At 37.1% G+C, this 12,161-nt stretch overlaps 1 protein-coding gene across 1 annotated transcript in view; it reads right to left on the bottom strand.

Annotated features, from left to right (window-relative positions):
• CUBN (cubilin) overlaps nt 1-12,161 on the bottom strand; it is a 256,413-nt gene that overhangs the window by 72,470 nt on the left and 171,782 nt on the right. Inside the window, exons 44-50 of the mRNA XM_026016002.2 lie at nt 11,148-11,322; nt 9,784-9,962; nt 8,389-8,598; nt 7,619-7,759; nt 6,495-6,676; nt 1,435-1,606; nt 135-341 (exon numbers count right to left, since the gene is read on the bottom strand). Coding sequence (XP_025871787.2) covers nt 135-341; nt 1,435-1,606; nt 6,495-6,676; nt 7,619-7,759; nt 8,389-8,598; nt 9,784-9,962; nt 11,148-11,322 — 1,266 coding nt within the window. The remainder of the gene's footprint in view (nt 1-134; nt 342-1,434; nt 1,607-6,494; nt 6,677-7,618; nt 7,760-8,388; nt 8,599-9,783; nt 9,963-11,147; nt 11,323-12,161) is intronic.

Genomic DNA, 12,161 nt, shown 5'->3' with positions numbered 1-12,161 from the left:
TTTTCTGACCAACATTCTTTTGGATTCTATGTGCATATATTATAGCCCCTTGAGTCCCTTTGTTGTTGGTGGCCTCCAGGTATAAGAAGAATACTTTGGATAAATAGGAGAACATGTTCCCTGATTGAACTCACCCACTCGGAACTCAAGGACATCAAACTGACAGTCTTGGTGACTTTCCAGGTAAAAATCTTCAAAATGAATGTAAATAGATGAATTTCCCTGATTTGGATTGCTGAGAGTCCATTCACAGTTTAAGTTTCTTGAGTAATTACTGACTCCATTATAACCAGGAGAAGTAAAGTTTCCTTCAGGGAAACGCGTAAGGGACCCACCACATACTAAGGGGAAAAAAGGAGGAAGTAAGAGTTAAATTCATGCTATAACAGGAGATACACATAATATGATAATAACTAAAATAAAAGCAGCAAGATTTTTATTGCTTTGATTTGTTTTTCTAGATAAAGTTCAGATTGTGGGTGAAGGGCTGGCTCATGCATGCAGACTATGGAAGAAGTTTCTGTGAGTTTGGAAATATGTGTAAAAATAAACACATAGTTCCTGTAGGAAATACAGGAAATTTCCTGTTATTTTCCTCTAGGGTAGATTAGGTGGATTTAAGGGTTTGGCTGTGCATCAGTTTCTCCTAATTTAAGCCTATTATTCATTAATATTTAATTTAGAGAAATAGCTAACCTACAGTAGTGGTCTCAATGGCTTCTCATTAGCAATTCTCCACTTGAACCAAGATTTAATTGGATCAGACAGATAGAATAGCATTATAGTGCCAAGGAACTTGCCCCTTTTCATATGGTAATGAATGTCCCTTGTATCAATGAAACAACTTAGAGGTATTTTAAAATATTCATTTCCACTCTTTCTAAAATTTAAAACTCTTAGATAATGCACCAATCCAGAAAATAGAATATTTAGGCTAGAAAGTACATATCCTACTTAATTTTTAAATACTCTGTATCAAATATGAGCCCTTATTCATTTACACTGGAAAAATATGTATATATATGGATGACTGAGAAACAATAAAATCCGGTTGTCTTCAACTAAATTACTATGGGGAGCCAGTTACCTTCTTACAGGCAGAAGGTCTCTCAGCACAAAATAACTGACCAAAGCCTGCAGAATGGGCAACCAGTATAATGGCAACACTGCATGGAATTGAGCTAGAAGCTCTCCCAATTGCGTTTTTAAGTTTTTTAACTCACAATAGAAGTTTTCTTTCTCAAAATAGAACATTTCTTTTTTCTGTCAGGCATGGGTTTTCCCTCTGGTTATGTAAGTTTGCCTTATGTAGAAGATTCCAGGTGTAATTTTGATCTCTAAAGGGAGATCAAAATTCTGCTCTTCTGCTGTTGGTTGTAGCTATAGGACATCTGCAGTGCCCACGATTAAAATAGGTGCATTATAACATATTACCTGCATCTTCACTGGATGTGTAGGTAGCACTGAAGCCTCCAAATGGCCTGGATCCATCAGTGAAAAACACGACTTTCATTGTATTCCCTGAAGATTTGATCTCACTGCTTGCGTTCACACTACCACACAGTTTCTCTAGCTGAGGTGAGTTATTTCTAATGCCATTGAATATCTGTTAGAAAAATAGTTTAACCTTTAGTCACACTGTCCATCTTGCTGAGTATTTCCTAGAAGATTATATTCACAGCCCCAATATATTTCCTTAGAAGGAAACTCTGTGCCAACATGAATTACTTAACAGTATGGGCTCCTAGCCCAGTGCCACAAGCCACTATGTTACCCGGAGCACATTCTGTGGCCTCAGGGTCACTTCACTAAAATGAAAGTATTATAGTAATGCCCTCCTGCCATGTGGTGACAAATGAAAGACTGCAATACTGTCTGCAACTGAAAACCGTGCTCTAAATGTAAATTAGATAGGCCAACACACTTACATCTTAGTTCTCAGAGTTCACTGATGGACAATTTTTCTTAACAATGTCTTAGGACCTTTGATATTTGGAATGAAGGCTTAAATGCTAGTCTCTGATGATTTGAAGCATATAGTAACTCGAATATCTTAAAATGCCTTGAAAAGTAACTTTAAAAATCAATCTCAATATCAACATACTAGTTGTTTCCTAAGTACTTATGAATCCAAAGCCTCAATTTTCTTATTAATTTGAATTTTTAAAAAGGGATGAGTAGTGCTGACTCCAAAATATTAAACAATAATTCTAGTTATGCACACGGTTCTAACAGTTGCAAAGTATTATTCCACTTCTGTTCAAAACCAGGGTGTTTCAGCATGTCTGGTTGTCACAGTTCAGGAAAGATCCAGAAGTAGCTGAATAATAATTGACTGATTGAGTAATTGATATTCCTCTTTTTAAAAAGGATTTGAATCACTCATGATTAGAAATAATGATTCAGAGTTTGACACTAAGAGATACGAAGAAGAATGCACTCCATAACAAAAGATGGGAGCTTTTAAATTTACTATAATTGATCATTAAATTGAGCTCTGTGAGGGCTTCTGTTTTAAAGTGTCTTCTGACTCACAGGACCAGATATAGCATTTCCTATCACTTACTGAGCACCAATAAAATGCCAGGCTCTGCTAATAGCCTACTTATATTACTTGATCCAATTAGCACAATACCCTCTCAGACATATAACATCATCCCTGCTTTCCAGATTAAGACAGAATTCAGAAAGGCTATGCAATTTACTTAAGTTCAAAGAACTAGTGATAATAAAATTGGATTTAAAGCATCCCCCTGACTCCAAAGTTTGAAGTATTATATAAGGAAACAGAAGATAACAAAATTTCAACAATCCTGAAAACAGGAATGGGCAACATATTGCCAGAATCAAAAGGGATTATCAGCAACTACAGGGTAATGGAACATGTCGGAAACCATGATCAACATCTGCTCTGAGCTTGGAATCACAATGACTGACAATTGTTCAGGCATCCATTTATCACATGAATTGCTGTTAGAGGCAACCCAAGTACTGTTTCTACTTTCCTCCTCCACTCTTGTTTGTACTCAGAAACTACAACTTCCAGAAAACAATGGGATATAAAGTAGGCATTGGAGATTCAGCTCTGAAACTTGCTATATGCAGAAATAAAATCAGGCACATAGCTCACTGTAGTGCAAGCTGGATGGTGTACTTTTGCCTCTTCTCCTTCTGGACACAGTCAGATAAACAGCTAGGTTTGGAGTGATTGTATGCTTAGGGGGCTGGATACAGTATTAATCTAGAAGCTGTGCACTTAAAGCTGCCTTCACTCGACCTGTAGATCTCAGGAAGCTTCCCTTCTCCCTCTCCTTTTTTCTTTTCTTTTTTCTTTTCTTTTCTCTTCTTTCCTTTTCTTTCTTTCTTTCTTTCTTTCTTTCTTTCTTTCTTTCTTTCTTTCTTTCTTTCTTCTTTCTCTTTTTCTCCTCCAGCCCCCACTTTTTTTGCAAGAAGTTTTCAAAGTAATAAAATACAGGCAAAAGGCCAGCCACATCCCCTTATTTACAACAGAGTGAAGAAGAAACAAAACAAACATGGAATCTACAAAAATACATTTCAAAGAAAAAGAATCTGGACATGATATTAAAGGTTCATAAAAGAAGTTAATTCTGAAAGTTATTGTTGGAGCTTTAGCCTCTCCAGGAGAAAAGACATGTAGATATGACATTTGTAGTTTCTCCTAATTAAATGGCCAAGTCCCTCCAACTCAATGAAGACCATAACTTGAAAATCCCATGCATACAAAGCCTCCACGCAGTATTTTAGTACTTCTTTCTCAAATAGGAATAAACAGTCAAGGGTCATTAGACATGTAACCAAACACCAATCAATATATACAAATAAGAAACAGGAATTTGAAGGAAATGGACCCCAAAAGAAGTAACATAAAATTTCAAAATTATGATTAATATATTTATATACATATGTGAATATATCAAATATATGTGATAATTTAGCTATGTAGTATATTCAAAGAACAATGATAAACTGAGGGTGATTCCAGGCATATACCTTCTCAAAACCTTATCATCCATATCTACTTTCTTATGGAAATACAAGAACATATGTCTTACCAAAAAAAGGAAATGAACCAAGACAGAATAATGCACATAGCACAGAGTCAGGTGTCCAGCCCAGGAGAGGAACAAAGGGGTGTACAAATTTGATGGGAGAGGGAATGCCCCACATGACAACTGGCATCCGGCTTGCAGCTGATGGAGAGGGCTTAGGGAGGATATTGCTAAGGAAAATGAATGAACTGATAGATACGCTTTACTATACATGGTGGGGAGGTACTCTTGGAGTGAAAGTGTGTGGAAGAATTTGTGATCTGTGCATAAAAAGCTAAATGCAAAAAAGGACACAATTATTATTATTAATCAGAAAACAAAACCAAAAGGAAATGCTACCATAGTGCATTGCTTGGTTAGGTTGGAAATGACATCTGTATAATCACAGTAATGCAAACACTGAAGAGCAATTTAAACAAAATCTGTGACGTATATATTTTGGGAGGAAACTGGGGGAGTCTGAACTGTGCATAGCCCTATGAGCATTTGTGGTGTGTGTGGTAGGGGTGGATTCTGAAAAGAACTAAACCCTCATCTTCCATAGTTGCATGTGGACAGAGGATGTCTAAGACCAAAAAACAAAGAAGTAGCAGAATAGGAATTTTATTTTGAAATAATGACATACATACCACAAGAAGTAGCTAAAAAGTTGAAAGTAGATGCCTTTAGCATCTATGATTCAGAGATAGGGAAATGACAAGTAAGATGTGATTAAAAATTTGTGATTGTTGCTGTAAATTCTATTTTATTATTGGAGCTCTGAAACTATGACTGTTCATATTATCTTTCCTATAGAGCATGTGAAAATTCTACTGGTAAGATTCCTTTTTTAAAAAAAATATTTTATTTATTTATTCATGAGAGACAGAGAGAGAGGCAGAGACATAAGCAGAGGGAGAAGCAGGCTCCCTGTGGGGAGCCTGATGTGGGACTAAATCCCAGGACCCTGGGATCATGCCCTGAGTGAAAGGCAGATGCTCAACCACTGAGCCATCCAGGCATCCCTACTGGTAAGATTCCTAATAATCATTATATTCAATATGATCTCAATTATGTAAAGAATTTCAAAGGGAAATAAACTGTTGTATACATCAAAATTTTAGCAATGGGTGGGTGGGAATTTCAAGTCTTTTTTACATTTTTTAAGTTTTGAACTCTCCAAATTCTGTTCAATAGGCATTCATTATATTTATAATCAGAAAAATAGATTAAAATCAGTGTGCAAGTGAATTTATGCCACATTTATTATAAATACATAATATTTTATTGCTAAGAAAATGCATTAAAACATGGTATACTTGGAGTGGTTGATTTTTTCTACTTCATCTTTGTTTCTATATATTCAGTGAAGGGGCACCTGGGTGGCTCAGTCACTCATTACTATGATTATACAGATGTCATTCATATAGGATACCATAGGGCCAGTTGGGCTACTGTAAAGATTTGGATTTTCCTCTGAGTGAGATGAGAGGCCAATAGAGGATTTTCAAGGAGAGCAGCAAGATGTGATTTACATTTATCACCCTGGCTGCTGTGTGGAGAATGCAGGGAGACAAGGGAGAGAGTAGGGAGACCAACTGGAAGCTACTAACTAAACTATGTGAGTGGTGATGGCCATAGTAGTGGATGTGGTTAGTAGTTAGATTCTGGATCTCTTTAAAGATCTCTTTTAAGACATCTTAAAGTAGTTAGATTCTGGGACTTGATTATGGATGTAATATAACATGTGAAAGAAAAGACTCCAAGACAGAATCAATGTTTTTGACCCGACCACCCAGAAGTTTGGAATTGTTATTGACTCAGGTAACAAGGTTGGAGGAAAAGTTGAGTTGGGTAGAGAAATATATTAATATTAATGTATGATTAATCCAGTTATACATACTTGTCACTTCAGTTAATGATCTTCGTTCTCATTCATGGATCTTTGCTTTCCTTTGCTAAGGGAAGCTAAGAATGCTGATGACATATCCGAAAGCACTTGACCTTGGCAACACTGAGGGCGGGCAGCACAGGTTCTTCCAAAGGAGTTGCTCAGCACCACTGGCAGAGAACAGTAACTCTGCAGGACCACTCAATGGCTTAAAACTTTTGGTGATGGCTTGTTCTGTGACTCTGGTCCTATCCATGGGCTTAACTCTTCTCCATTAACCCACTTTTGCCATGCACAATGATTATTTGCTCTTAAAATTTATCCCACCTATGACCTTGATGTATGTGGTGACAACAAATAGCCTCTTAAAACAGGTTTTACAAATATTATGGCAGTTCACTACGCTTCCGTTCTATCTAAAATACTGAGAATTTACCTGAGGTACAGTTGCATGGATGGGAATATTCCTGACCTAGTTTTCTGACTATGATTTATAGGCCAATAAACTCCTTCAACAATGGAATGTAATATCCCTGACTGCAAAAGACACTTACTGTCACATGCTCACTGTAGCAGGATGGATGAGCTTCCAGCCTTAGGTTGTTAAAAGTCAGAGTGATCCTCCTTCCTTCCTGCACCATGATCCTCCACTCACAGACCCGGCTGTGAGGATTTGGGTTTGGGTAGTTGGGAGAAGTAAACGTTCCAGTAGGGCCCTGTAGCTCCCCACCACATGCTGAAGGGGAAGAAATAAAAAAAAAAAAAACTTCCAATTCAATCAAAATGATACCTTCCACAAGAAGTGTCTCCAAAGTATTTTCTTTAATATCCTACTGGACAAAATGATTGCTCTTATTTATCACTATATGCATATGAGGACTTATAGAGAATGTTTATATTCATTTCTTGTCTCTAATACTGAATATTTAATCCATGATTCCATGGATGACAGTTCATCCACTGGCAGTCCTGTTATAATCATAGCCCAAGAAATATGAAAGAACAATAGGTGGAGTAATCCCAAGAGTCAGAAGACTCAGAAGATGAGAGTAATTATCCAGTTTTTTCAGATAAAATCTGTATTTCACTAGTGTCAGGACATTTGAAAGGTTGATTCTGATGGCTGTGGGGCTATTGGACTGGCTTTTTTTTTAAAGATTTTATTTATTTATTCATAGAGACACAGAGAGAGAGAGGCAGAGACACAGGCAGAGAGAGAATAGGCAGAGAGAGAAGCAGGCTCCATATAGGGAGCCCGATGTGGGACTCGATCCTGGGTCTCCAGGATCACACCCTGGGCTGCAGGCGGCACTAAACCGCTGCGCCACCGGGGCTGCCCTGGACTGCTTTCTTAAGATATGTAATGCATATAGCTCTCATCCCATAATATTTTCCAAGCACTAGTTCCTTTCTTTGGTAGCCTGGATTACAGTTGTGATTTTTCTTTACTGATGTGACTATATGGTTAATGTCTGCCTCTCAACTAAAGTGGAAGATCCAAGAAGATAAGGGTCATTTTTTTTTCTACAACTATTGTAACACCAATGCCTCACACAGTGCCTAGCCAATGTAGGTGCTCAATTTATACACACACACACATTATATATATATATATATATATATATATATATATATATATATATATATGTAATTTTCTTTAATGGATCAGTGAACTTACCTTCCATGCTGGATTCAAACCGTAGTCTAAATCCTGAGGCAGTAACAGAACCATCTGTGACAAACCTGACCAAAGCGACATTGCTAGAAGTGTCTATGCTGTCAGGAATGATGTTTCCACAGTATCTGCCCAATAAATTTCCTGCGAGAAGCAAATAACTAAGTATGTATATGTCCAGGTGATTGATTTTATTTCACCTCTACTTGAGGTGCTCTACAAGTACAAAGAAAATAATAAAAGACGAGACTCTGCCAAAAAGAAAAGCTAACCTCTATTAAGAAAAGCAGGGAAAACATGAATAAAATCAACATATTCATATATATAAAGATGTGTGACAAAAGCTGTAACCAATTAGGGCAAGGACATCTCACACAATGAGGGAGCTAATTTGGTTAGAAATGATTCCAGGCAACAGAGTGATGAGTGTCCAACTCATGCATAACCCTCTCTCTCCTTACCTACCAGGATGCTCCTCAAATAACTAACTGCATATGACACTGGAAAGTCTCAACAGGAAGAGGATGCCTTCTCAATACAGTGCTCTCTCGGTGTGATCTATAAGGTAAAACTATATAATGACACCTGGGGCTGTAGACACCCACCGATTATTAGTAGACTCCAGGGAGAGAAAAGCTGGCACTGCCCAGACATGACTGAACTTCTATACAAAGGACAAATGTCATTTTGCCTTTCTTGAGGTAAGGACACTTCAGAAGCTGAATAAGTATGCAGAAAAATAAACACCCCCAAAAGACAGCAGACATACTGACCAGAGGTATGATTTTCCCAGATCTCCACAAAGTCTTTTTCACAGCCAGAGGAATTCTGAAGGTGAAAATCTTCAAAATGGATGGTGAGATAGTGTCCTGAGGGACCCTTGAGATGCCACTCACAGAATGAGTTGTCTCTATATGGAAGTGTTGGATATCCGCTGCTTTCAATGACACCACTTTGCCCTGTCACTCTTCCCCCACACTGGGCTGCAGAAAAGAGCAATATTCTGTTACGGGGGATTTGTCTTTAAAAAAAAAATTTAACTAGCACATTCAAAACTTTTAGGTGCCAACTGAATATAAATTCACATTTTAAAAATTCTGAAAATGTTTAGTGTTCCCCTTATTTGAAATCAACTATTGATAAAAAGAGAAACAATACCACAAGTCCAGTCCAGTAATGAGAAATGGAAACTGACTGGCATATTCTGTAACATCACATTAATCCTCTCAGGATGTAAGAACTATTAGTTGCAAGGAAGTTTTATTCCAAGAACCAACTGATAGATTGATAGGGCCTGCCTACCACCCTGTGTCTGTGATTCTGAAGACTGAGGGTCTGCTCAGCTGGAAGGGGTACAGTGTGTGATTAGCGATACCTGCCCTTACTGGTTTAACTATCAAATGAATATTTCACTGCAGTAACTGGTATCTCAGGGCCTGGCAAATTACTACTCAATTCTTTTTTTATCAGCTGGATGTGATAGTTAGATTGAATTATGTACAATTTCCCTTGGGCTATAAAATGACCTATGGTATAGGTTTAATGTTGTTACTAGTAGGCTTTCCAACTTTTTGGTCATATTAAATATGTTTGGTCAGTGTTCAGACCCACCAGATACTAGATTCTATGTAATTATGGCCATAATACAGTAAATCTTCAGTATGCATGTGTATTGCTCATTTTTTAAAGTAAGGAAGTCAAAGCACTAAGGAGACATACTTGTTCTTATCTAGTGACTGACTTGGCATTAGAGACTTAGGGGAAAAACATTATCCACTAATGATGAGTTCAAAGTTACTGTTCTAAATATAGTTATTTGATTATATTTGAATAGTAAACACTTTTACCAGTTAAGGTGATACTATAGAGATTTCATGATAAGAGAAATAAACAAAAATTTAATTGAATACATTTTCATAAACAAGTCAGGAAAATACAAAATATTCAGGTTTATTAAAAAGAGTGGTTTGAAATGGAAACCAAAATAAAATTTTAAATTGATAAATGACTTTGGTTTTAAACATTTACGTCCCCTAATTATCTCTATCACTAAGACGATCATTAAAATTAGGCAGATAGAAAAACTTCTCTAAAAATGGTATGATTTTTAAAAGTTTTATGATAACTAGTCTGTCAGAACTTTCTTATTAAATACAAAAAAATGTTACCTATTGCATACTTGATCTTGAACCCCACCTGAGTAGAGCTGTTGTCAGATCGGAACCTCAAATACATCACCTCTCCTGAGGACAACTGACTGCTGGGCAAAGATCTCCCACAGAGCTTGGCAAGTAATGGTGCATTTGAATCAACCCCATCACGCAACTCAAGGTAATTGGATACACAGCTAAAGTAGAAAGAACATTCAGTTTAATATATAAAGTCAGTCACTTTGACATATGTTAAAAATAAAGACTTCACTAACTTTCTCTAAGAGCAATATTAAATCATAATTTTTGTAGAAGACACTATGACAGTTATTTTAAGTGGTGTGTCACTTCAGAATCTACATAATATTTTTCTAATCGTACATTCTTTGGTTAGTAGCTCAAAAAGGCAGGTTTTACATGTACCGCATCAAAAAATGTTTACTTGTCTTCCCTCTATATTCTGTATTTATTTTATAAAGATAAAAGTCATTCTCAAATTAATGCCCAGGAATCTTAAAAAACAAACAAACAAACAAGTATTTTGTCTCACAGGATCATAGGGCACATTTCACATGACAAGGACAAACTCTCTTGACAGCTCTGCCACCCAGGCTAATGGAAAGTCTATGAAGGAATTTTCTGTGTCCATAAAGTGTGCAAGTATTTACCCAATATTTCTGAAGAAAGTCAATCAGCCAATTAATACTTACTGAGTGGCACAGCGGCATTATATGAGGTGCCCATAAACAGGAAAAGTTCTTGTACCTGAATTTTGTACCATACACATATTCTTGCAAATGCATACATACTTTTGTTAAACAAAGAAAAATTCAGGTGTTGTTCTGTTTTTTCCTGTCATTGTAGTTATTCTCTTTGTGTTCAACAGTAAGACTTAGTCCCTAGTTTGTAATCCCTTAAGAATTCTCATTAAAGACAGACTGGGAAATTGTCCTGTACTTGCTTTAGTCCTTTCTCAGACACTGGTGATCTAGTGTCACGTAACACGAATTTCCATTTGTTAAACAGATATTTTATTATTTATGACATTGAGTATGAGGCTGGGAAAATATTCATCTACCAGAGACACTATATTTTTCCTGTGAGAGGAAGAGCGGATAACATAAATCTCAAACAGCCATCCTCAGTGTCTCTTGGAGGATGTGTGTGGTGTCAGGAGGGCCAGCAACTGTGTACATAATCTGCTAAGCTCATAAGAGAGTGGCTAGTGGGCAATGTTTTCAGACTCTAGGTGTAATGCATGTCCTATGCTGGATTCCTGGATTTCCTATGCTGAAAAAAGCAGAGAAAAAATTATTCTCAAAATAACAGCTAAAGAATATTAGCTCTGAGTAGCAGAAAAGTGAAATATGGAGGTGACCTACTTGGGTGTTTCTTCAATATTGAATTGATCTTCAAACTGCACCCTTATGAGCTTTCCAGGAGGAGCAGCTATGAGCCAATTACAATCAGCATGCTGTGGGTAATTGTTAGGGTGGCCAGGGGAGGTCACATATCCCGCAGAATTCACATCATGGATGTAGATATTGCCCCCACAGGCTATTGAGAAACACAATTCAATCAATCAACAGTCTGGAAAAGAGGATGCAATGCCACTATTTTTTTTTTTTGTGCTGTCTTATGTTGTTGTTGTTGTTGTTGTTGTTGTTGTTTTAACTGAAACATAGTTGACACTTAATGTCACATTAGTTTTAGGTGTACAACATAGTGATTTGATACATCGACATGATTTCACTTATATGTGGAATCTAAAAAACACAAACAAACATACAAAAAGCAGAGACAGACCCATAAAATAAATACAGAGAACAAACCAGAGGTTGCCAAAGGAGAGGGCTTTGGGGGGATGAGCCAGATGGGTGAAGGGAAGTGGGAGGTCCAGGCTTCCAGTCAAGGATTGAATGAGTTGAATGAGTCATCGAGATAAAAGGTACAGCATAGGAAGTACAGCCAACTGTATTGTAAGAGCCTTGTATGGAGCAGATGGTGGCTACACCTGTGGTGAGCACAGCATAACGTCTAGACTTCCCACTGTTATTTTTTAAAGTCTCTTTATCTGTATTTCCAATCTCAATTTCCTTTCATCTGGATTTATCCTCCTTTTCTTTTTAAGCAAATAGATTCTGGATTTGCTATTGGGGGAGCTACCAAATGTGCCACTTCTTAATTTGCTCAACCGCAAATTCTCTTAGAAGATTTCTCTTTTCCTTAAAGCCAACAAAATGCTTATGGTGCACAGTGCATGCAGTAGAACATGATGGAAGCATTAATACACATTCGCCACGTAGACAAGCATGTGAATACAGTAAGGCTTATACTTCCCCACTGACAGGGCAGTTGAATAGAAAGACACAGAGCTGGGATCTTGAAGTTTAAAA

Source organism: Vulpes vulpes, chromosome 2 (genome assembly GCF_048418805.1).
Source record: "Vulpes vulpes isolate BD-2025 chromosome 2, VulVul3, whole genome shotgun sequence".
NCBI classification, from domain to species: domain Eukaryota; kingdom Metazoa; phylum Chordata; class Mammalia; order Carnivora; family Canidae; genus Vulpes; species Vulpes vulpes.
This window is presented reverse-complemented; position numbering and strand designations above follow the sequence as displayed.